Source organism: Lynx canadensis, chromosome F1 (assembly GCF_007474595.2).
Source record: "Lynx canadensis isolate LIC74 chromosome F1, mLynCan4.pri.v2, whole genome shotgun sequence".
NCBI lineage: Eukaryota > Metazoa > Chordata > Mammalia > Carnivora > Felidae > Lynx > Lynx canadensis.
The window spans coordinates 8727051-8754387 of record NC_044319.2 but is presented as its reverse complement, the minus strand read 5'-3'; the positions used below and the strand labels follow the sequence as shown (position 1 = coordinate 8754387).

Below are 27337 nucleotides of genomic sequence, written 5' to 3'. Positions count from 1 at the left end.
TTTAATTTTTGCAATCACATTGACTGTTCAAAGTATATACAGCTTTTTAAAGTCTGTTCCTAGTCACAACTGGCAATTCATAAATAGAACTGATTAACATTCCCCACCACAAAGATATTTGAAGGAAACTAAAAACAAAAAACAGCATCTTTGTTGACTCCAATTTGCTTACATTTCAACACACATAACTCCACTTAACTGGCCATCACAGCAAAAGCCACAACACACACACACACACACACAGCAGCATGGAGCTAACCACACAACTCAACAGACAATGCAGACAAACTTGAGTATAAACCAAGATTTTTCTACCTCTTTTTCATAACAGGTTAGTGCTGGCCCTCAGTGTTGGTGTACAGTTTTTATGGCATGGGAAAATAGGGATGTTTCTGCCCTATAAAAATAAATGTGTTGAAGGCTTTAGTTTGAGCTTACACAACGTCAGAAAGTTGCAAAGGCACTGGCACAATACAAAAAAAAAAAAAAAAAAAGGAATCCCACATACAAATATATCACCAAAATATCACCAAAACACATGGCAAGATACTAAGAAAACAGTGGTAGGAAAACTACTGGTTTCTTGGATGATTTATGCAACAGTTTTCAACACCTTCCCAAAACATAAAGCATAAGAGAGGCATGCTGGTGGGTCTTTGGTGGGCATATCTTGTCACCAACCACCATTCATACCAAGTCTTTGGCTTTAAACTGCTCATTAGGCCATTTTCTCTCTGCAGAGGTAGAAAGCACAGAACCCTCATTGTTCTTTAACTTTTAAAAAAGCCTTAGGAAGGGCTAAGAGAAAGAGCATGTAGAAATGCATGCACTATCTTTAAGAAAGAAAGGGATACATAGAATGAAAATAAAAACACGTAAGAGATACTTTCTTCATTTTATATGCCATAATATATACTTCTTTCCAAACCTTAGTTTGACACAAATGGTTTCTTACGGATGACATCTTTACTCTAGAAAGAGCTGGGTCAGAAAGATAAGCAGGAAGCAGAAGTTCTGAGTTCGAATAAAGACAATACTTTTGTTACATCAACGGATGAAAGGTGAGTGATGGGGCTAGAAATTGGGAAAATTTCCCAATTAGACTTAATGATTTGTAATTCCTCAAAAAAAAAAAAAAAAAAAGAAAGAAAACTTACCACATTCTGTGCAAATTTCTCAAAAGATGTTCTGCGATCCATTGAGTGTTCCGACTTACATGAATGGGGTGGGTGTGGCAAAGGGAAATAGGGAACATAAATAAAAAGAAAGCAAGGAAAACAGCATAAAGAGACAGGATGATGAAAGGAGGCAATGCCAAATCCACGTTCTAAGTCACAGGGACCGGGAAGGTAGGAAAGCTGCCAAGGAAGGACGCTAGACACAGGACATAGGCTCTGTTTTTATTAGAACTTCTATTTTTAACACCAAAACTCTTCCTGTGCAAACAAAATGGTATGATTTCAAGCAAAATTAAATGACACTAAAATGAAGTAGATTCATGAAGGTTTTACGTTGACATTTGCAAAGCCTACATATTTGAAAATCAGTGGAATATCTTCAGAATTTCTTCATACTTTTCTGTTAGGACTAGATTTCTGTTGATTACGTCAATTCTGTCAAGCATTGCTGTCCAATAGAATTTGCTGAAAGGATGGAAATGCCATTCTATGTTGTCCAATATTTCAGAAGCTGATGCCATTGAGTACATGAAATCTGGCTAGAATTTATGTACTCTTTATTTAAATTTAAATTTAAACAATCCCATGTGGCTAGTGGCTGCTGTATTGAACAGGGCAAGTACAGAGTATTTATTGGCAAAGGCAATGGACTTTAAAAAATCAGATTAGCCTAAATGACAGTCATGAATTACACAAAATTATAATTTCATCTCAAAAATTTCAGGAAGCTATGGACTATTTTAACATTAAAAAATAATGAATGATGTTCAATTTTTATATTCAGATTTTCCATACCCTGCCTTAATGATTAGATTGATTATAAACATTAATTGAATAATGAGGTCTATTGCAGCTCTTCCAAAATGTGTTTGGCTACCTTGTTAGGTGTGTAAAGTTCATCATCAGGATACGAAGTAATCCAGGATGAATGCCAAATTAAAATATTTTGAATCGAACATAACTACATTTTGGCAACTATCATTGAAAATAATAAGTCTATATTTGGTTATGGGGTATGTGGCCAAAACCTTACACTCAAGCTTCCTGGACAAAGAAAACCCTCTTCAAGTTTTTGACCTAATGATGTTATTCTTTCCTTTTCATTAATTTTAATTTTTTATATTTTTATATCCATAAACTGGCCATACAAGAGACTAACATGAAACATGAAAACAGGTTCTAAAAAACGTTGTAAAGCATGAACATCTGCAGAAATAAACAAAACAAAAAAGAAAATAAGCAATCAACAAACAAAAACAAAAACATCTCAGATGGCCCTTATAAAACACAAAGGTTTGGGGAAGGTCTTGGAGTGTGTTCACTTACCATTTGTCCAATACCCTGGCCTCAGTAGAAGGAACTACTCCATACAATTATAACTGAGAACCAGATCGAAAAAGGTCACAAAGAACCAATACCTTTTTCTTTGCCTGTAGAAGCTCTTGATAGGCACTGGATCTTATAAAACGTGGGTATGAATCACTTTTCATCAATTTGTAAATGTGCTCCTAAAAAGAAATAATGGTTGAAGTGCCTCTTTATTATTTCTCAGGGAAAAATCAAATCCTGTGTCAAGAATACAGGGTATGGTTCAAAACAAATCTGGAAACAGCTAAAATTAATAATCATAATGTTGATGAGAATACTTTGTGTTTACAGAACATATGAATCTTCAGATTTATAATTTTATTCATGATCAATATTTAAACTGGGTTGAGAGCTACAGAGGAGGCAAATCATATCCAGTCCTTGAAAAACATGGAATTCAGTTAATGGAAGGTCATGAAGTTATTTCAAATCAAGTTGTTGATTTATATAGGTCATTTGAGAATATAAATAAATCTACTATCTCTTAAAATTACTCCAGGCCAAAAGTGAATGATATGAAGTCAAGACTCAGTAATCACACTAGCTATCTACTTGGAGGATGCAGGCTGTCCAGATGAATCATCTCTTCGGTACTAATTATATTAAAAAATTGTCATCCACATCCACTTTGGGCCAGAGCACAAACCCAAGAAATATTTTGTGATATTTAATTGCTAAATCTCCTAATTTGTATGCATTAAAAAAAAACTTCCTTCAGTGACAGATTAGGTAAATATTTAATAATTTAAACCTATAATCAGTCCACAACGTCCTATTATGATGATGAATATTGATAGACAAAGAAGTCAAGGAAAAAAATATATTCATCCCATTCAGTTGTTAGCCCCATCTAGGGAGTTCAATGAGCATTGAAGTTCAATGGAGCATAAATGCTCCTTCCTCTTTCTAGTCTAGTGAAAAATCAGTTAGATATAGAGAGTATCCTGGATGTCCCAATCTCTTTTTGTTTGCAGAAAAAAATATATTTTAGGAAATGACTCAGTTTCCCCAGTCTCAAACACACCATTGCCACGTAGAGCAGAAAATCCTCTCTGCTATGATTTGGAGTTATTCTCACTCAATATCTAGCCCAAGGCTCACCTCCAAAAGTATGGTACATTCAAGACCCTATCAGAATTTGTTGTTGGAAAAGTGGAGAGAGGTCTTGTTTTGGAGTCAAGCATTGAAGGTTTCAGATCTTATCTCGCTCGAGACCTGCCACTTACAAACATGTAAATTTAGGTCAATTATCCCATCTCTCTGAGCCTTAGTTTTCCACTCTGTACAATAGGGTTGTTGTGAGGCTTAAAGGAATGATACATATTTAGCAAAGAAGGGGAGTATGCATAGTAAGTGCTCAGATATACTTGCATATATACCAGGCACACTTCTAGTGATTGCCTGTATTAGTTAATTTAATCCTCACAAAACTTCAGTGAGGATGGGAACCATTATTATACCCATTTTAAATATGAAGAAGGTCACAGAGCTTTGACTAGAACCCAGGCAATTTGGCTCTAGAGTCTGCTTTCTTAACCATTACACTGTTTCTTTTCTCAAAAAATGGCAGGAATTTTCATTACTATATTTTTGAGGATGGGGTTAAAAAACCTATCAACAACTGGAGTTAAATATCTGAGCTTAACTGAAAAAGAAGCCCAGGGTCAGGTGGTAATGTTTTCTATAGAAAATTATGCCTTTTTATTTTACTGAAGACCTATTAAGCAAGAATATTTTTAATGCCACAGATAACAAAGAAATGTTCTTTTTAAGACTTCAGGGAGATCATTTCAAACATTTTACATATTGTTGGCTCTAGAAAAATGCTTGAAATTTTATCTTGAACTGAAAGAAAGATAAATCCACAGAGAAGTAAGCAACAGGACTATAATTTTCATCCTGCTCTCTTGCATGTGTCTATAATTATTTCTACATAGAAGGCCATGGGAAAGCAAAGATGGGTGTCTGTTTAGCTATCTCAACCTGTGTTAGTTTTCTATACGATGGCTCATTTCTTTAGACCAAAGCCAGGAGAAATGTACTTTCCACCGGGAGTGAAAATAAGGTCTTTTAGATTTTAAAATCTTCTAGATTTTATTTTAGTAATATTGTTATTTGAAAAACAAGATACTTTCTAGAACTAATATTCTTCTTTTGAAGAGGTTTAAGAAATTAAGATGTATGCATGTTCCAATTTAAAAGCCAATTTAATTTACAGGGGCGCCTGGGTGGCTCAGTTGGTTGAGTGTCTGACTTCGACTCAGGTCATGATCTTACAGTTCATGAGTTCAAGCCCCGGGTCAGGTTTTGTGCTGACAGCTCGGAGCCTGTAGCCTGCTTCCGATTCTGTGTCTCCCTCACACTGCCCCTCCCCCGCTCATGTTCTGTCTCTCTCTCTCTCTCTCTCTCTCAAAAATAAATAAACATTAAAAAAATGTTTTAAGGGGCGCCTGGGTGGCGCAGTCGGTTAAGCGTCCGACTTCAGCCAGGTCACGATCTCGCGGTCCGTGAGTTCGAGCCCCGCGTCGGGCTCTGGGCTGATGGCTCGGAGCCTGGAGCCTGTTTCTGATTCTGTGTCTCCCTCTCTCTCTGCCCCTCCCTCGTTCATGCTGTGTGTCTCTTTCTGTCCCAAAAAAAATAAATAAACGTTGAAAAAAAAATTAAAAAAAAATTTTTTTTAAAAAGCCAATTACAGCATATCATTAGGAAAATAATACTCAAAAGTTTACTTTTCTTCTTGAGCACAACATTTTTTTAGAGAAGGAAAAATTCAGACTGTGTCTAAGGAGGCAATTGTGCCCAGTTTGAGGAAAAAAAATCTAAATATTTGTCTTAGGATATTAACATCTTAATATTAATTTCCTTTTTTTCCTTTTCACAGATTAAAAACTTAACTTGGGAAATTCATATATGCCTAATTCTATTATTTCATTGTATCATAAGAGACAAAACTGGCTTGAGTGTGACATAACTGTAACCTACTTTAGCTTAGCTCTGATTATTCATAATGATGAATAATTTAGGAATGTCAGCATCTTAGAATCTCCACATTGGAAGATACCTTAAAGATTTCAACTATGTGTTACTGAGCTTAGGTCATCATTAGATAAGTGTTTTCTTGCATATTGGGAGATGAAGTAGAAAAATGAAGTAAAAGTGTTCAAATATTTCAAATATTCCCCTTTAAGAAATTTTCACATAAAAACATTCAAATTTATAAAACATTCCCAAGCTTCAGAAACTGTTCATTTTAATGTGTCTCTCTTTTCTTCCAAATCAATTGGAATTATTTTACATACAGTTACCTAAATTGAAAATATTAAGTCTAGCTGCCAATTACAATGAAAATAAAGCAGAAATACCTCAAACGTCAATTTTCCAGGAACACATTTGTGACATACTGTGAGGCCCACCCATATACCAACCTGAGCATCTTCGAATGTGTATCGTCCAGGTTCCTTCACATTCTGTGTGGTTTTATCATAGCTCTTAGAATCCAAGTTAATGGCACTGGGAGCTCCAGGAGCCAGAAATTCTTGCCATATTTCCTGAACTCGGGAAGGGACTTCTCTAATAGGCCTTTTCTTCAGGTCTTCCACTGCTAGCCAGAATCTATGGAAAATGTGACACCAAGCATTTACTGTGATGCCTCATAATTTGCAACTTCTTATAATATTGACTGATCACACAATTCACAATAATGCATAACAATAAACTCCTTTTTTTCTCAGGGCTTCCAATATATGGCCTTTACTGAATTTTTTTTTCATTAGTTGTATTCAAAAGTATAAATGTTTTCAAAAGGAAATATTGAAAACAATCTTTTTTAAGTGTTTGCTATTGAAAGCAGATCTCCCAGAGCCCTGATTCTTCACAACTTTAATTTTTACTACAGCAAAACAGCACCACTAAAGAACCATTTATTAGAAAGGAAGAGGAGGTTGTAGGGGATTAGAGTGAATGACACAGAGCATCTGCTTGGGGGATAAAGCAGTGCATTGTACTATATCCTTTGGATCTGTTGTCCATGTGAGCAATGAGAGTTAGTATGGAGAGGATTTTCTGCTCTACGTGGCAAGGGAATCACAGCGAAGCTTTACTGGAATTAAAAGAGGCCTGGACACAAGATCAGAAAAGGCCCTAGCTGGAGAAATCAGGGCAAGTAACTAATTTTAGGCTGTTTAATTCAGAGAGTTATGGAATGACAGAAGCAACAAGCTTTCACGTGCCACTGTTTGAAAGGTTTAAATTTGCAGAGGCATCAAAGCAATTCAGAAGCTCTGGAAAACAAACAAACAAAACAAATACTGACTTTCTTCTAAATATGTAAATATATTTTATATGCTTCTGTGTAGAATATATATGCTGTAAGGAAAAAAACCCACCAGAACATGTTTTGGCTAAGAGCAAATAGCAATGTCTAATAATAAAGGGTCACATTGTATTAATAGGTTTCATTTCTTTAAATTTTGTTCTACGTTATATCATTTTGGTTAGGACTAGAAATAATGTTGAAAAGATGAAGATGCTGGGTGCCTGGGTGGCTCAGTTGGTTAAGCATCTGGCTCTTGGTTTCAGCTCAGGTCATGATCTCACGGTTTCGTGAGTTCAAGCCCCATGTTAATCTCTGTACTGACAGCATGGAGCCTACTTGGGATTCTCTCTCTTTCTCTCTCTCTCTCCCCCTCCCATGCTCGTGGCCTGCCTCTGCCCCTCTCAAAATAAGTAAATAAACTTAAAAAAAATGAATATATACATGATATATATATTATATATATCACTATAATTTGTTAAAATGAAAAAAAATCCTTGAAAACGGAACATACTACATCTATGTTATCCTCAATATAGACCATTATCACCCTAATAGCATATGTAGTCATGAAATGGGAAAATGACAAAAGACAAAGTTCACTACAGGCTACAGAGTCTTTATTTATTTATTTATTTATTTATTTATTTAATATATGAAATTTATTGTCAAATTGGTTTCCATACAACACCCAGTGCTCATCCCAAAAGGTGCCCTCCTCAATACCCACCCCCCACCCTCCCCTCCCTCCCACCCCCCATCAACCCTCAGTTTGTTCTCAGTTCAGGCTACAGAGTCTTAAGAGAGGTACAATATGACCTTTATAAACAGAACCTTCATACAAACAGAACCTTCATAATTATTAAGTTTTAACTTGGGCATTAATGAAAGGTCAGAAATAAGTAATAAAGCAGTTGAGCTAGAGTTAGAAAGTCAAATATTACTCCATCTAGTGAGTTTCCAGTTTCTAGAGATTATTTTCCTATAGATATATATAACAGTAGATAGTCCAATTTTGGACAACGCCTTACACATGAAACTACCATTATTGTCTTCAGAAGGGAAGGCTCAAGACTATTTCCTCTAAAAATAAGAGATTTGGACACTGTGCAATCTAATTGCCATCTGAGGGCGCATAAATGTTGTAATGAATGCTCATTCAAGTCCATTCCAGCATGCTTTCAACACCTTAATTGAAAGAATTTTTCTGTCCTCAAAGAAGCACTAGAGAAAAAGGTACACCATTCAAATAACTGCCTAACATTAGGACCCCAGGAGCAGCTATCAACAGGGCAAACCACATAGTGTGGGAGTGCAAAGCAGGAAAAAGCCTTCTGCTGGGCAAAGCACTGGGCTGGTAAGGGAAAGCTGATATAGATGCAGTGACATCTTAACAAACTTGAAAACACAGAAAAATTAATAAGAACACTTACAGTAATAAGTGCAGGCTCTATTCTAAGTGGTTTAGTCATATTTACTAATTCAATCTCTACAGCACTAGAGTATGTGCTATTATTTCCCCCATTTTTGAGAAAAGGAAACTGAGGATATGAAGATTAAGTCACTTATTTAAGGTTGCCCACTATGAGTGTCATAGCTGGGGTTTGCCCCTGGATAATTTGCAGCAGTTGATGTGCTCGTAACTGTCCCTAAGAGCATCATCGCCTTTCTTTCTTTCTTTCTTTCTTTCTTTCTTTCTTTCTTTCTTTCTTCCTTCCTTCCTTCCTTCCTTCCTTCCTTCCTTCCTTCCTTCCTTCCTTTCTTTCTTTCTTTCTTTCTTTCTTTCTTTCTTTCTTTCTTTCTTTTTATGTCTATTTGTTTTGGAGATAGACAGAGAATGAGTGGGAAAGGGGAAGAAAGAGAGGGAGACAGAATCCGAGCAGGCTCCAGGCTCTAAGCTGTCAGCACAGAGCGTGATATGGGGCTTGAACTCATGAACTGTGAGATCATGACCTGAGCCAAAGTTGGACCCTTAACCAACTGAGACACCCAGGTGCCCCCACATCATCACCTTTCTTATTCTCGGCCTTACTGTAGATGCTGTAATAACTCAGTAGAATGGAAAGGACACTGGTAAAATCCCATCATCCTTAATATATGGTAGCTGGAATATGAGGAAGTAAGTGTCTTAATGTCTTTGAGTCTTGAGTTCTTAATCAGTAAAATGGGATAATAATGTCTATCTCACTAGGTTTCCATTAGGTGACAAGATAAATTATGTAAGAGGCACTTCTGAGTGCCTGACACATTTTTAGACACTCAACAATAAAACTCATATTACTATATTTCCTTAGTAGTTCCACTATGCTGCATGCTTTACCTGAAAAGGGAATGAGTAAAAACACACCAATGGACAGCAGAGGTTATATTTAAGGAATAAGTTATCAATAAACAGTATTTCTTGACTTTTTTTTTCCTGTCTTAATTCTGGAAGAACATAGGAGTGTCATGCTTCTGTAAAGAGCAGGTGCTTACAGGCAGCTGCTTGATAAGACAAACTGAGACTAACTTAAGCTCAATTAGCCCTCCCGGACAACTGGACTATTCTTTCCTCCTCAGTGTGTGATACCAGAAACAGTGGGCTCAGATTTGGGGAGCAGTGGAGTATAGCCTCTATTGGCTTTTAGAAAGCCTAGGATTCCAATTACTAGCCCATCTGACTTGGACAAGATGCTTAGCCTCCCTCAGACATATTTTGCTTATCGGAAAATGGGGCACAAATGTTTAAATTTCATTTTTGTTGTGGTGATTAGATGTTTGATAATCAGAAAGAGTGAACACTAAATATACCATGGCATACTTATAACAGTATGGATATGATTGTAACATAAAATATATTCAATATGTCATATTTCTTAAATGAAATGACTTAGATGGAAAACTAGCATGGTAGGGGTGCCTGGGTGGCTCAGTCGGTTGAGCGTCCAACTTCAGCTAAGGTCATGATCTCTCAGTTCCTGAGTTCAAGTCCCGCGTCAGGCTGTGTGCTAACAGCCCAGAGTCTTGGAGCCTGCTTCGGATTCTGTGTCTCTCCCTCTCCCTGCCCCTCCCCCCCCTCTTTCTTTCTCTCTCTCTCAAAAATAAACATTAAAAAAATTAAAAAAAAGAAAACTAGTATGGCATAAAATTATTGACATAAGAAATGGTTAAGGCTTGAACTAAGGAATCAGCAGTGATTCAATTCATTCACGAAACAAACACAGTTGCCACTATTTCCTTTGCCCAGAGCTTCTTTCTTCCTACATTTTGGCTGGTTATATCTTGACATCCAAATCACAGCCTGAAGCTATTCCCCCTAGGATGCCTTTGCTGACCTCCAATCTAGGTTAGCTATCCCTCTGTACTTCTCAGATCTAAATAACCACGATTTTGTGTTGTGATCTGTGTTCTCTGTATCCACCACTAGGCTGTAGTTTTTTTTTTTTTTTTTTAATTTTTTTTTTCAATGTTTATTTATTTTTGGGACAGAGAGAGACAGAGCATGAACGGGGGAGGGGCAGAGAGAGAGGGAGACACAGAATCGGAAACCGGCTCCAGGCTCTGAGCCATCAGCCCAGAGCCCGACGCGGGGCTCGAACTCCTGGACCGCGAGATCGTGACCTGGCTGAAGTCGGACGCTTAACCGACTGCGCCACCCAGGCGCCCCTAGGCTGTAGTTTTAATGAAATCAGGAACCATTTTTATTTGGTTAGGTGATACTGGCCAGGCTTATTACTTGTTTATTTCTTAAGTTTATTTTTACTTGTTTTGAGAGAGAGAGCACGAGCAGGGGAGGGGCAGAGAGAGAGAGAGAGGGAGAGAGATAGAATCTCAAGCAGGCTCCAAACTGTGAGCGTGAAGCCCAATGCAGGGCTTGATCTCACAAACTGTAGATCATGACCTGAGCCAAAACCAAGAGCTGGACCTTTAACTGACCGAGCAACCCAGGTGCCCCATTTCTTGTTTATTTTTTCATCATGATACCCCTGATGTTGGCATTTATTTAAAAACTTAGAGAACTAGAGGAAATTCCATCTTCCCATCTGCTAAAAGGCTAAAAATATCTTTTATCTCTGCTATATTTTTTATGCATTCCTTTACTCAATAATTGATGATGTGACCTTGATAAAAAAAAAAAAAAAACAAAACCCTTAGCAGTGTAGATCTTCTAAAGGCCTTCCCAAGATGGGTTTGCACAAACTTGAGTGAATAGAAGGCTGCATCCCAACAATTCATGACAGGCATGCATATATAATAAAATTATTCCAGGTTCCAACTGTGATCATCTTGCTTCAACCATAGGACATCTGTCAAAGATCTACATGCTTCTGAATGATTTGGTATTGGTATCTGTTAAATCATCTGTAAAGAATGTGACAATGCCTGGAGCTGCAGTGTTCCAATGAAAATAAATGAATGCTGGGACCTTACCATAAATGAGTTCCACAGGACCGCATAAGTCATGGGAAAGTAAATTAGGGTATCATTTTCAAAAGAATAATGAATTAAAGAGCTCATGGAAAAACATTTTTATGCAGTGGAAAGTTATCACTCACTTCGGTGATCTTAAAAAGAGCCATTAAAATCTATTGCAGTGTCTCACATTTAAAAATTCAATTTCCAGGTGCCTCTTAAGTTCGAAAAAATTCAAAAATATGTAAGGATGATGCATACAACAGATGGGTGGAATGCACACCCCTCTCCTACTAACAGCTCAGTGTGGTGCGGCCCTCAACTGTCCTGAAGCTATATTTAAATGTGCCAAGTGCATGAACTGCCCCACAGTGTTGTTTCAAGTTATTTATTTATTTATTTATTTATTTTTTAATTTTTTTTTTTTTCAACGTTTATTTATTTTTGGGACAGAGAGAGACAGAGCATGAACGGGGGAGGGGCAGAGAGAGAGGGAGACACAGAATCGGAAACAGGCTCCAGGCTCTGAGCCATCAGCCCAGAGCCTGTGACGCGGGGCTCGAACTCACGGACCGCGAGATCGTGACCTGGCTGAAGTCGGACGTTTAACCGACTGCGCCACCCAGGCGCCCCTCAAGTTATTTTTAATAGGCACCCAGACCTTACTTTAAGAAGACCAATACTGATAAATAATGATAATTTAACTTCATAAATATTATTGGCCATTCTTCACTTTGCCAAACATTAGTTCAGGTATTATACTTTTTTATGGAGTCCATTTCAAATGCATCACACTTATATACTTAATAGATGAAGAGATAATGTAAAAATAAACCATTATAAGGAACTAATAATTCTGGATAGGCTTTTCCTTTGTTACCTTTTTTCCTCCATCAGGAGGCAGAAATTCAATGGGTTCATATTGTCATCATGTTGGTACGAGGGTCTATTTGGTGCAAAATAACCAGCCATATCACAGTAAGTCTCTCTGACATAGAATAGGATACAAACAATGTGTCTTACCTTAAATTTTCTGAGCTGAATTCTGACTCTAGAAATTTAAGAAACTGTTCTCTCCCAACTGGGTCTTTCAATGCTTCATCCATGCCAAAACCCCATCGTTTTACCCTCTGCTGACTTGGTTCTTTGCTATAGGAGATAAAATGAGGAAAAATATACTCCTTTCATGCCAATTCTATCTTCTGCTATTACATTTCCCCTCAAAATCATATATATCTTGAGGTTCCCATCTTTAACATATCTTTCAGGAAAAAAAAATCTGTGATTGATGGCTGTGCATGAAATCATAGTGAAGTATATATTAGGCATTAACAACAGTCTAATCTTTATTAAGCCTAGGCACTAAGTGCTCTAGAGGGATTCTTTTAGATTTTTTTCTGCAACTTTTGAGACAGGTACTATTATAATTCTTATTTTATAGATGAAGAAATCAAGGCACACAGAGGGTTTTAACTTGCCAATGTATGACATGTAATAAGGGGCAATATTCTAGACATTCTCACCTCAAAGCACGATTTCTTAACCAGCATATAGTGTGGAGTCTCATGGTGGTATGTTGTACTGGAGGAAAATGCATTGGGAACCAAAAGGCCTAAATTCTAGTTATGAGTTTGTTGTTGATGAAATGTGTGACCTAATCCTGGCTGAATCACAACATTCTGGGGCCCCAATTCCTCATGTATAAAATCTAGAACTTATGGATGAAGAGCCTGCACTTGTCAAGCATTTAAGAACACTGTCTGGAGGTAAAAGAAAGAAAAAGTCCATAAACACAGTCTAGAGAAAGGCCATAGGATGTGAAATCCTCACTCTGTATAGTGATAGGCACTGCTCTCCTCATGACTCTGTCACGATTGATGATATAAGTCTTCCCTTATACAGGTCATGAAGGAAACCAGGGAATCTTAAATTGTGCTTTGGTTTTCTTAAGACGTCAGTATCTTGTCAGATTCTCTTAGAGTGTTAATGGCAAGTTCATTTTGTTTTAAAATTGAATGGATAGAGCCATACCTGTATTGTGCTTAAATAAGTATGGATTTAACAATCATTTTGCTTGAATACAGGGGCCTGTGTGGCTATGCGGAGTTTCAAAGAAGCAAAAACCATGAGCTAAATTTCAAGAACTGAAGATCCCAACTCTGAATAATCTATCCTGAAACTCCTGTACCTCTAATTTTGTGCCAGTCCTCTGGCAATGTGCATCTGAACACAAATGCAAGTATTTAAGGTTTAAAAACCATTACCTTGAACAAGAACTTTATATCACGGGCTAATAGAGACACAGAGTAAAATTAGCCTTACCATTATCAGTTATGGAATTCTTCCTATTTTACCCAAAACCTGAAATAAGTAAAATAATTGGAGAGAAAAGAACATGTCACATACCTTGCTTCGAGTTCCCAGAAAGTAGTATCATCAGACAGCCATGGGTTAGAAGGGTCAGGTGGCACAAGAAATGGGTCATATTCTACATACTGTTCCGTGTAACTTAACAGACTAGAGAGAAAAAAAATATTTTCATCTTCGTTAGTTTTTTTGCTGAGTTATACCCAGCCCCAAATAAGGGATACGATATAAAAAGGTCTGGGCAAGGAATCGCTTGCTTATAAATTTTTTTTTTCAACGTTTATTTATTTTTGGGACAGAGAGAGACAGAGCATGAACGGGGGAGGGGCAGAGAGAGAGGGAGACACAGAATCGGAAACAGGCTCCAGGCTCTGAGCCATCAGCCCAGAGCCCGACGCGGGGCTCGAACTCACGGACCGCGAGATCGTGACCTGGCTGAAGTCGGACGCTTAACCGACTGCGCCACCCAGGCGCCCCAGGAATCGCTTGCTTATAGAGTAAAACCCAATGGCAGTTTCCATGTTTCAATAACTTTTGTGCATCAACTTATTGTGCACCTTGGAAGACAAATGTAGCTAAGGAGTCCATGTCTGTCCATGCCCAAACCAAGTGAGGCAACATCCGTCCATTAAAATGAAGTAAAATGGAAAGTGTCAGTGTGTGAAAAACAGTGCTAAGGGTCAGTTCCAATCCTTGGCCAGCCAGTCCACTCACAGCTGAAATTTTAGCAAACTTGGAGAATGGGTAAAGGAAATTTTTATTAAAAGTATCTACAGGAGTTAGGTAAGGGGGGAATCACTAACATTTTTTTTAATTTGTATTAAAAAAAAAGAAAGAAAGAAAAGAAAAAGACGGAGAGGAAAGAAAGAAGTTGGAGAGGTGGGATTTGGCAATACTCCAAAGCGAAGAACATGTGTGCCACTAATAACAGATTTAAATGAAGAAAAGGAAAATATCTAAAATCTGTGTTTAATTCAAATTCTGAAGTCATGCAATAACTGAAAAGTGTCAATGTTAAGATGAATTTACAGAGAGGCTCTAAGTTGCCAAAAAGTAACGTGATAAATTGAAAGGTTCATTTCTCTCAGCAGGAGTGAAAAATTCAACTCCTTGGAAATATCTTCTGTATCTGATTCTAGTTGCGCAGGACTGGATCTCGAGAGACTGAAGACAGTAATGATCATTCTTTCATTTAAACTATAACAGAAGAGTTCCCTGAAAGTTTCCTTCCCTTCCCTCCCTTCCCCTCCCCTCTCCTTTCCTTCCCTTTCCTTCTTTTCTCTTTTCCTTTCTTTCTTTTCTCTTTTTCTTTTCTTTCTTTCTTTCTTTCTTTCTTTCTTTCTTTCTTTCTTTCTAGGTTTATTGTTTTTGAGAGACAGGGAGAGATAGAGCACAAACAGGAGAGGGGCAGAGAGAGAGAGGGAGAAACAGAATCCAAAGTAGGCTCTCGGCTCCGAGCTGTCAGCACAGAGCCCAGCGTGGGGCTTGAACTCACAAACCATGAGATCATGACCTGAGCTGAAGTTGGACACTTAACCGACTGAGCCACCCAGGCACCCCATTTTTGAAAGTTTTCTATGTGCAAAAGGAAAAATAAAATTTCTTACAGGATCCCATTTTAAACACAGTTAACTATCACATGAATTTTTTTTATTTATATGGGCATCTTGAAATACTTACCTATCAGCAACTTTTGACATTTTTAACCGATGTCTATCTAACTGTATTTGCCAATATTTAATCTGAAAAGAATTAAAGAAGTAGTTATGTAAGTAGTGACATTCTCAAAATTTTCAACTCGAAATTCTGATACACTGGGCAATTCTAAATACTGTTCCAAGTCAGTAAAATTTCAAAGTCTGAAAAATCAAATGAGATGACTCTGAAAATTAAAGTGTTTGAAAAAACATAGTCAATATCCCTTTAGAACAGCAATGAATTTGAACATTCTGCATACTTTGACAAACTATAACTTTATTTTAAAAGCATTATAGAGATTTTAAACATTTATTCAGAGTGAAAAGCCAAATCAGAATCAATCCCCAATATTAAATTCAGAAAATAAATATATTTGTTATTTGTACTATAATTTCTTTTTTTTTTTTAATGTTTATTTCTGAGACAGAGCATGAGTGGGGGAGGGGCAGAGAGAGAGGGAGACACAGAATCTGAAGCAGGCTCCAGGCTCCGAGCTGTCAGCACACAGCCCAACGCGGGGCTCGAACTCACGAACTGCGAGATCATGACCTGAGCCGAAGTCGGTCGCTCAACTGACTGAGCCACCCAGGTGCCCCATGTACTATAATTTCAAAGTAAACCCTACTTCCTAATACTAGCCCAAGAAAGCATCAAAGATAGGTGTTTGGGGAATAATTTTACCAACATTTCATAACAAATGTTCACAGGGACATAATCACACATAGAAAACTTCAAAACTCTCTAAATTACTTTCCATTCATGGTTATTATAAATATACTAGAGAAAGTATCATTACACTATTGCTAAACCAGATCACAATAAAATATCAGGGAAAAGAATAAAAAAGTTATTTTGAACCAAACCAAGAGATTTCACTATTATTTCATATGAGAGACCTTCGTGTTTGCTCTCGAATATTACTTGGTGACCAAACTATTTATCAATTTGCGAAACAACAAGTGACATATGCCATTACTGCACACCAGTGTTAATTCAGGAAAACTTCAGAGGCTTATGAGGAGCAGGGGGGGAGAAGCAAGAAAAAGCTCTCCGTGAAGATCATGTCACATGATTGGATACAGAAAACACGTGACTCAACGGTCACCAGCTTCTAGTCTTCCGTTCTTCAAGAAGAGCTCCAGAGTACAAAATAACTCTTGAAATGGAGACGCCTAATCATCAGTGTAGGTCATTTTAAAGAATTGGTTAGAGGAAGCAGGATTTGGGGAATTAAAGAGTGAAGAGATCTGAAAAACACCTCTCTATATTGATACATTTTCGAGGGACTACACACCTTAAAATAAGTGATTTCACTAACTTTTAACTGCAAATCTTCTCTATGAAACAGTCAACCCTTCAAATAACCTTTGAGAACCCATGTCATTAAGATTCACCATGTAGTCTTCATAGCTACTACTCTGTAAACCCTTAACGGATCATTTTATAGGTAGACCCACCTGTTGTTGTAATTCATCTTCTGTTGGAGGTTTAGTTTCTGGTGTGGGTGTGTGGGTAGGACTGTGACTTCTAATGTCATTTTGTAAACCATAGACAGACTATATTAAAGTAAAAAAGAAATATTTTAGGACAAAATATCATTTATAGCCACAGACTTTCTAAAAGGTAATTTTGTGTTATATATTCAGTAAGGTAACGCAAAGCTTTGTTACATATTTGATTAAGCTTCTCATTAAAATTCAAAGACATTGCTGTCATAAATATCTTATGAATATAAAATAGAAGCCCAGCTCTTTGAAAAAATATGTGGTTAGATTATTAACTTTGACAGAATAATCGATTATATGGAAAGATCACGGTAAGTCTGATAATAAAATTTGGGGATGGACTGAGAGTACTAAGTTGGGAAATAACACTGTATAGCATTTAATAAATATTGATTTCAAAATAAAATAGGGGTGGATATAGAATAGATTAAACACTTTATAAACCAAAAGAAAATGAAAAGAATCTGAGTTTTACAAAATGGAATACTGAAGAGAGAGACTACGTCAACAATTCTGTTGTTGATTTGGTTTCTGCTAGTGTGATCAAGGACACCCCAGAGTGCTCCAAATTTCCCACCTCAGCATTGGGTTATTTACCTCACCGCACGGGCCTTGACATTTGGTGCCTTTGGGTGCCTTTTGCAAGCATCAGTGACCGCAAAGTTTTCTCCTATCTTTGGAATCCTTGATGCCCCAGTGCTTCTTTAGTATTTTGTCAAAAGGCCAAATCTACTGTTTAGGAATACTCTTTTTTGAGAAAGACCCACCGCTTAGTACGTACAAATGAATATTTAGGGTCTTACAGAGACAAAAAAAAAAGTCTTCACCTGAAGGCGAGGCATCTCACATATCAACTCAAGGGAGAAGCCAAATAACTTTTTCTTTCATATCAAAGAATTATAACTTTAAAATAAAGGATTTAATATAAGCTACTGAGCACTTTTTGTTTGGACAAGAGGATGAAAGATAAGGACATAATAAAACTGCTCAAGCCCCACAAAATTGAAGTTACCAGATAGGTTTGGAAGAAACTCTTGAAATCAGAAGAGGGTAGATACAGATGTTTAAATGAGCCAATTTTCAGGCCCATCACTAACCATACAAGTATCTCTACATTCCATGGTGTTTTGTTCCTGACCTGTTTTTACTCGGACTCTATCTTTTCTTAATGTTAACCTGTTAGCTCTATACATGGACCTTTGGACTTGGTTTTTCCCTTGTAACTCCTCCTTACTTTGCTCTTAGCCTTTCTTCAATAGATACTCACTTGGATTTAACCTGCCTGAATTATCCAATTTAGACCAACTTTGGTAAATCTTTCAATCTGCCCTCTCTTGACCTAGTGTCAACCTCTTGGAACTTAATTTCTGTCACTGGGCATCCATTTCAACCCAACAAATATGGGTTGTATTCACATATGCCGTGAATTAATTATTAACAGGAGTGAACTGAATGGCTTAATTTTTTCTGTTCTTCCATTCATTCATTCAACATTTATTGAACACCTACTGTATGCTGGAGATAATGCTGAGCACTAGGGATGTAGAAATAAACAAAGATAGGTATGCTTCCTCCTCCATTGGAATTCACAACCTAGCGGAGGGGAAACATGTTACACAAATAATCACACAAATAAACATATGATTAAAACTGTGGTAAGTATCATGAAAGAAAACAATAACAAGAGCATGGGGCCTGTGTACAGGAGACTTAATTTTCACCGAAGAAACAGAGAAGGCCTATGTGAACTACTAATGCTCATATTTGAACTTTGAACTCTGAAGTGACAGTTGAGGTTGATGATTTTTTAAAATTGGGTGAGTAAAAGATCACCAATTATTCAATAATTGTAGAAAATAAATGTAGACATTGTCCAATGTTTATTATTTTTCAGGTGTATTACATTAATTTTTATAAAGAAAATAAAAAGACTCTAAGGTTTAAACATTACATTCTTATTTACCTTAGTTTAATTAAAGTACTTAATAAGAATCTATAGTTCATAGAAAAACGCTTATAAGATAAGATAGCTGACTATTTTAACAGTAAGTTTTTGGGTTAAGATTAAAAATAATTTAAAACACTGCTGGAAAAAATACTACATTTTGTGGTGTCATGGAAGTAAAATGATGTATAAATTATCTTCTGTCTCTATATTTCTATGATTACTTCAGTATGTATGCACAGCACATAGGTTCAGGAAGGTCCATGGAAAAATCACATCACTGGAAGGTGGTGTTTAAAGCTGTCTTCTACCAGTCTCGCTACTGGCTCTGAGGTTACTGTGGAGTTTCCATTTTTTGTCTTACATGCAGGTAAACATCAGGATTCCTGTCTTTCATCAGTCAGAGTGCCTTTAATTTTCTGGGGACCAGTGATAGCTTTTAACTTTGATTCTTGGTTACAGTGAAAATGGCCACGAATAATGAAGTTTTACATAGAGGGCTTATTTTATGAACAAAGGAGGTAAGGAAATTGATACGAGTTTGGCAGACAGGTTATGAGGATCATCTGAAATGTAAAAGGTTTTGAATTTTTTTTAAAGTTAATATATTAAAATATTGGCCTAGGGTGGGTGGAGTAGACCTAGCAACAGGTAGGAATGGAGAAAGGGACATGAAGTTGTCTGAATGTCTCAATGTCTGCAGCTGGGGGTAAAGAAAATTAACTAATTGGGATCCATTTTGAGTTGTTAGCAAAGCTAGTTACTAACCAAGATGCTTTGATGTGATGAACATGTCCACTTATTCAAATCCAGGATTCCTGGACCAGCTTTCTTCATATAGGGTACCATCCAAATGAATACTGGGTAAGTTATTCACAAAATGAAACAGATCTGATGTTCTACATAAATATGTTCGTATATGATTTCCCTTCACGTCTTAGAAGAAAGAGGTCTAAGAAAATTCTCTACTTTTAAAGCAGAAACTAAAGAGTGCAGACAGTTTTTATGCTTGTCTATACTGAGTGAAATCTCTGGGATTTTTCTGACTGGTGGTGGAGGGAGGGGATATTTCCCTTTCTTCTGGATTGCTCAGCTCAGCTAGAAAATGGATTGTGACCACATTTGCTGCCATGCGCAGGAAGCCCCGGCAGAGAGAGGGTAGAGAAGAGAGGGCAGGGTTAGAGAGACCCTGATGAGTCCCTGGGTCCATCACCCCCAGGGCTAACTCTGCCCCTGCTGGCCCCCAAGGCTTTAGAATATTCCCTGCTTGTAGCCATTTTGATCAGAGTGTCTATTGCCTGCAAGTTTATTGTCCTTCTTACTTAAAACCCTTTTGTGTCACTGTAAGGCATGAGCAGTTTCTTCTGTTAAGATTAAAATGCCACATTATGCATCCAGACAGGAGGAAATGCCAGTATTTTTATGTATAAACAGCTGTAGCCACTGCATTAAAAGCAGAAAAGCTGGACATTTAATTGTGAATTTGCTAACCGTTCTTCCAGAATGTGCACATTAGCTATTAACTAAAATATGAAGTGCCTCAATGCCTAAATGAAGGTGATAGAAAAAAGAAAAGTAATGAGACAAGAAACAGCTTACTGTTGTTTTGAAATATGGGCTCTGGAGTTACAGGAAGTCATCCAAAGTGTGGGTTCAGTCATGCATGCACAAATGCTTTTTTAGTTTTCCTCAGGTTTTGTGTTGTTCTAGGACCCTTCTAGTTATTGTCGTAGAGAAGGATTCATCCTGTGATGCTTAATTTTTTGTGTCAGGTTGGCTGGGCCACAGTGCTCAGATATTTGTTGAAACATTATTCTGGTTGCTTCTTTGAGGATGTATTTTGAGTGAGGTTAAAATTTAAATCAGCAGACTTTGAATAAAGCCTATTGCTGTCCATAATGTGGGTGGGCCTCATCCAATCAGTTGAAGGCCTGGAAAGAACAAAAAGATAGACCTCATCCAGGCAAGAGGGAATTCTGTCAGCAGATGGCAATTCTTCCCTGGGACTCTAGCCACTGGCCTACCTCATTAGATTTGGGGCTTGCCAAGCCTCTACAACTGTGTGAGTCAATTTCTTAAAATAAATCTTTCTCTATCTCTGTCACTCTCTCCTGCCCCCTTTGGGGGAACCCTGACTAATACACAGGCTGACCTATTATAATTAAAATTTTAGAAGCAGGCTGAAGAAAGCCAGGCACACAGTGCCCCTTAAAATTTGCCTAGATTAGGCTGACTCCCTTCTGACTATGCTACCTTATCATCCATAGAGACTTACGGAAACACATTTTCACCTACTTCTTTCTATTTTAGTACAGACAGGTTTAAAAACTGCCTAAATACTTAAACATATCTCAAATAAGATATACATCTAAGCCTTCTCTTCACATATTTGATATACCTATTTGAAATTCAACAATTAAATATAACATTCCAAACCCTGATATTGTTTAGGTACATGTGATGGATTAGTGCTTTAGGGATTTACTGAGTCCCTTATTCTTGTTATATAATCGTGAGAAATATTATTGCAGCTGAATGCCAAATAAATTAACAGCAGCTCTCTCTGCTAAACTCTCTCTGTTTGCGAAGATTAAGTATAATTCAGGGGTTCCACTTTCTTACTAGCAGTGGTTTAAGACAGAGCGTGGTCTCACAGCTAAGGGAATAAAGGACACAGCCCAATTAGCTGTGGAAGACAAAGGCAGTTTCCAGAGGTGACAGATTGGCCTCTGCCATTTGTGTCTAGGGCTTACAATCCCACAGACTTGCCTGCTCCCCAAGGACATAACTGTGAACACTTCAGAGGATAGTGGGATAGTTTGTTGTTTTGCCATTTTTTAAAATAAAATGGTGTGGCAATTGAGAATCCCAAATCATTTAAATTCCCTCGATAACATGTTATGGACTGAGTTGCATCCCTTTGAAATTCATGTTGGAGCCCTAATCCCCAATGTCACTGTATATGGAGATGGAGTCTATAAGGAGGTAATCAAAATTAAGGGAGGCCATTGGGTAAGACCCTAATCCCATGGAGCTGCTGTCCTGATAAAAGGGACAGACACCATAGCTCTCTGCCATGTGAGGACAGAACAAGAAGACAGCTGTGTATAAGCCAGGAAGAGAGCTCTCACCAAAATCCAACTTAATCTGGGACTTCTAGTCTCCAGAACTTTGAGTAAATAAATTCCCATTATGTAAGCCATTTGGAGCATTTTGTTATGGTAGCTTGAGCAGACTAATATATACCACTTAACACAATTATGTGGCTATATATGTATAGACATTTGTCTGCTTGCTCAAGGTATACACTGTCATTAGATCATGAGCTATGAGCGCAAGGTCATGTCTGTCCCTTTTATCATCTAAACACCAGTAAAAGCCTAGCACAGAGACCTGTTAAATCTACTGATTGAATGGCTCATTCCAGTTACTAACCAAATATGAGCTAAAGTAGCAGTGGTCATAATTCTAAAAAAGAAACCAGTATGTGGCTTAGAGTCCTATAACCTTCTATGTAAAATGACACTTGTGAAGATTCTAGAAAATTCAACATGTTTGAATATGAGAAGCTATATATATATCCAAAGGTGAAAAAAAAATCAGCCTTCTCCAATTGTTGAAAACAAGGGCATGCATGAAAACAAGGGCAAAAACTTTCTTTTTTCTCTGGTAATTTTAGAGTTAGGGAGCTCTGCTTTAGGCCCTGTGGTTCTACCATTATTGATTTACAGGAAACTCTACCACAACCAAGACAAACAGAGCTTAGTAGTTCCATCTCTACAGCATTTCACCTTGCCGGGCCTGGTGTTTTCCCATTGTTAAGTGACGCACAGCAATGCCAAGTAATGCTTTTCAAGCATTCAGAAAGCAGGATGCCATGTGAAACACCGTTAAAATAACAACACCGGATAGCGTTAAGAAGACAGTGTAAATGGTGGCTCTCTTATCTTTCAGTCCTATCTGCCCATCCACATGCTTTCTCTTTCCGAGCCAGAGCATATCTCAGTTGGTGTCTGTTGGGAAAACTTGACACAAAGTAAGGTGTCATGAAAAGTAATTCTTCAAAATTCAGAAGTAGTGATAGGAGGCTAAATGTGCTTTTGGAGAGCTGATTGCAGCTCTGAATACGGTTCCACAGCACAAAGCCAGTCCCTAGTGCCCTCAGGCTGTGCTGTGTGCGGACGATGGAAGGAACTGCATGAGGCCAGTCACAGGAGAGCAGGGCCAACAGGCCTGCTTTGGTCTGGCTTTGCCTCTTTCTCTCAGAGAGCCCCTGGGAGCCACAGCTTTGGAGCACTGCATCTGAGCAGGTTTTGTGGCACCCTTCCCTTGGCTTCTTTATCCTGACATCAAGGTAAACTGCCTTAAAAGAAATAAAAAGTACTTGGATCACACTGGGGCCTCTGAACATGATATTTCTAGGGATAGAGGAAAAAGACCACAAGAAATACGACTAAAAAAAAAAAAAAGTGTTTAGTGCCTATAGCAGGGACATACACCCTGGAAAGCCCTAATGCTACATAAGGAAACAGCCATAAAAGGGAAGGTCTTAAACTTCTGGAATGCTTTAATTCATTGGTGCCAGTCATGGGCTATGTCCTCAAGCCAGAAATCCTGATATGCATCAAGTGTTCTTCACGAAATGGATAAACATGCCTTCTGTGTGTCTGTGTTACTTAAATAAATATGTAGGTACTATTGCTATGTATTTTCAAGAGATTATTTACAATGTCACTGAATTCTGGATAGGTTTCTTTTTGTTTGTTTGTTATGTATTCGCTCATGTAACAGATACCAAATGAACAACCAACCATTCTCTTACGGTTGTGTCACAAAATTCTGGTGTTAAAAGGGGGTCCTCATGCAAACTCTGTAGTCCTGCATCTTTATGATGTCTCTTTTCCTTCAGAATTTTCTCTAAAAATGCCCTTCTCTCATCAACATCACTTTTTCCCAGATAATCTCCATCTGTGTTTCCTCATCCTCCGGGTTCTGAAAGAGAAGCCTTTCTCTGTTGATGACCCTTCTTTCCAATGGAGAGAGGAGGTATCCTTGGCATCTTTGCCCCATCAGGGCCACTTGCACGCCTTGGGACCTGTGCATGCTGGAAAACCACATGCTGGAGAACCGTGATGGTTCTACTTGGTCAGGAGAGATGGACTGATGGAAGACCAGGGTTTGAGCTCCCAGATTTTCTTCCAGCCAAGGAACAAGGAAGAGCAGGGAAGATGCTAGAATATATTCCAGGAAGTGGGAGAAAATTTGTTATGACTGGCATCCTCCTATGGCGTCCTCCTATGGTGTGCAACTTATTACCGAGATCAGCACAGCAAAGGTGGATTTTACCTTCCGTGTTTTATGTGGGTTTCTCATTCTGGATGACTTCTTAATGTCCACTTCAGTGGTATTTACACACCCAGGCTGGAAATGGAAGAACAGAGAGACAAAGGAATCTTTGGGGATGAGGTTTTTGATTCATGCATTAATGACTTGCCATCCACAACCTGAACAAAAGCTGTGATGACACAGGTCTCTGGAAGTTCTTTCTGAATGGCCACAGCCACCCATCAACGGAGCCAGTAAAAAAATATAGTACACTCTCACTCCTTGCACATAAAGGACTTCAGATACCATTCTTGAATATATTCCAGAGAAACAAGGACAAGAAATGCACAGGCTCTGCCTTTGAAAGTGGGTATTGACATTAGTAGGGGCTAATCCAACAGACTGGGAGCAAGGGTGTCCAGAGACCAAGCGGCTGATGGCCCAGCTGGTACCCACAGACAGCCCTGCTCAGAGTACTCCTCTATGTGAGGTGACACTGTTATCAAATGGCTGTTTGCTTCCCAAGTTGGAAAACTACAATTAGTTGACCCAGCTCAAATCCCAGGTGAATTTTTTTTGCAATGATTCGTGAAATTGGGGGACTAGGAATATTTGTTTTCCATACACAGAATAGGATTGTGGTCAGCCTGTTACTGGTTCCCTGACAATCTCAGGAGCATCATTTTGCCAGACCTACTGTTCTGTTGCACAGAAACAGAGAACTGTAAACCTTCTTTTGTATTTGGAGGAGGAGAGGTGTTGAGGGAGGGAGTAAGAAAAGAGGGAGAGGATGGGGCTGAGGAGGAAGGAGAGGGAGAAAAGGGAGGGGGGAGGGAGAGGGAAGGGAGAGGTAGTGGGAGGAAAAAGAGAAGAAAGGAGATTCAAGAATACAGGGGACCTTATATCTGGAAAGGTCCTTAGATATCACTTAGTCTTTAGAAGTGATTGGAAGGAAGCATTTTTGTGGGTTGTGTTTCCCTAACTTTCAAGTTTTGGTACCAGATATAGGGATCTCTGGTACTAGTATAAGAAGTATCATGTTGTATAACTCTGTGCAGTTTCTGTTTTTTTTCCCACAGAATGTAAGATCCTTAAACATGAGATATACTTGAAAGTGATTACAGAGAAACTATGAATGTGGAAAAAGACTTTTGCACAGTTGGGATGTTACGGGAGGAGGCGGGGCAAAAAGGCAGCAATGATGTGATTCTGGAAATAAGCTGTTCTCCACACTCACTGGCAAGCAAGGGGCTTCACTTTTGGTTTAATGAAGATTTGCATGCAGGAATTTCCTTGAAGAACCCTCTCCTGATAGCACAGCCATTGGGAAGAAGCTCCACCATAATAGTGTAAAGGATAAAAAAGTAAGTAAAGAAAGCCCTTTTTCTTGATTTTTTTCTACATAGGTTGCATGTGAAATATATACACTACAGACACACAAATACACACATGCATGTGCATGCACACACACACACTGCACTAAAAATGAATAAATCACAAATTTGGTTTGCATATCTATATATGCAAACCATATATATAAACCATGATCTGCTTGGCAGTAAGGAGGAAAAACACCCACATGGGTGGGATGTAGTTACTAATTGACACTGAGTAACTCAATTTAGCTACCTCACCATACTGATCAATGTCTGATATTCTGATTTAATTTTTCTGTGGCTACTAGCAGCGTAAGTATTTTTCAAGAGACCCCAGTGAGTTTGATATGCAGCCAGAATTCACAACCACTGATAACAAAGATAACAAAGATAATGGTTTAAAACTATTAAAGTAATATTAAAGTGTTTTCATTTCCTATTCAATTTCCATTTCCTTGCAGCCTTCCACCTGTAAGGCTCGGTCCATTAGGAAGACGAGGCACTGAAATTCTTTATGCTCTTATTGATTCATGGCAAGACAGATCATAGAAATCTTCTTCTATATGTTAAAGGGTGGGAATAGTAAGGGCATGCCCTTCCATGACCTGGAGAAAGACAGACCATTTATTATTTATTTAATAAATATTTATTTCTGATATTGTGATAAATTTTGTGATAAATAGTGACATACAAGGACAAAGGGATGATCTTCTAATATAGTAAGCATGATAAGTATGTGAATCATCACACTGTAGGAGCACAGGACTGGAGAGAAGTTTGGCCAAGGCATTATGCAACGGAACATTTCATATATCCATTGTTATGTACATCCTCTTGGCTCTCACCAACATGGCTGAAATATATTTATTTATCGTTTGAGCAAATTTGATCCCAATAAGACCATGCTGTCTTCGGTTATTTAATTTCTTTCTTTTAGTTTTAGAGAGAGACAGAGTGCAAGTGGAGGAGAGGGCCAGAGGGAGGGAGAGAGAGAGAGAGAGAGAGAGAGAGAGAGAGAGAGAGAGAGAGAAGAGAGAATCCCAAGCATGGTGCCCGATGAGGGGCTCAATCCCATGACTCTGGGATCAGGACCTGAGCCAAAACAGGAGTCAGATGCTCAAATGACTGAGCCGCCTAGGTGCCCATCTTTGGTTATTTTAATATATAAAATGTACCACTAGCTGGCACCAGATCCACATGAAATGTTATGGCTAAATTGGTTTTCTGCACTACTAAGCATAGCTTCCCAATAAAATACAAATAACATCACCATTACCAAGTAAGCACTCAATAAAAATGTTCAAACATGTACTCCTGGCCAGATATAATATTAAATTCATAGTATTGTTCAATTTAAGGAATAATGAAATAATATTTACACTGACCTAGAAAAGAATCATAAATTATTTCTAGTGATTCAAAGATAAATTTATTTTCAATAGAATTAAGCTGCGTTGTGACGTTACTGTAACACTATTTATTAAAAAGTACAATTGAATTCCTTAGAATCCATTCCTGAAGAAGGAAAAGGATCATATTATTGAGAAATATTACTGCCATAGTGTACATGTAAGTGTCTCAATGAGTTGCAAAACAGAGATGAAATTTTGGTTTCATCATTGATGAAACCATCATTTTCCTTAAAACAATCTGAATATCATTTAGTTCCTGTCATGCAAAATGACATTATTGTAGCAGAAGGCACACTCTGCTCAGGATAACTGGGGAAACTTAAGGACTCTTCAGTGAAGAGAGTAATGGAGAACCACTTTCTCTAATTCAGTCCCAGTAGCTGAAGTGAAATTTTCTGAAGTGATTAAAACAATGTCCTAAATGACAAATAAATGGAGAGTTAAGAATAAGGTGGCAAA

The 27337-nt window shown here is 38.0% G+C and overlaps 1 protein-coding gene across 1 annotated transcript in view; it reads right to left on the bottom strand.

The window, feature by feature from the left end:
* The window catches only part of RGS7 (regulator of G protein signaling 7), a 521139-nt gene that overhangs the window by 18205 nt on the left and 475597 nt on the right, over positions 1–27337 (bottom strand). Inside the window, exons 10-17 of the mRNA XM_030302853.1 lie at positions 24112–24186; positions 16773–16871; positions 15298–15359; positions 13657–13767; positions 12274–12399; positions 5972–6158; positions 2597–2686; positions 316–397 (exon numbers count right to left, since the gene is read on the bottom strand). Coding sequence (XP_030158713.1) covers positions 323–397; positions 2597–2686; positions 5972–6158; positions 12274–12399; positions 13657–13767; positions 15298–15359; positions 16773–16871; positions 24112–24186 — 825 coding nt within the window. The 3' untranslated portion in view covers positions 316–322. The remainder of the gene's footprint in view (positions 1–315; positions 398–2596; positions 2687–5971; positions 6159–12273; positions 12400–13656; positions 13768–15297; positions 15360–16772; positions 16872–24111; positions 24187–27337) is intronic.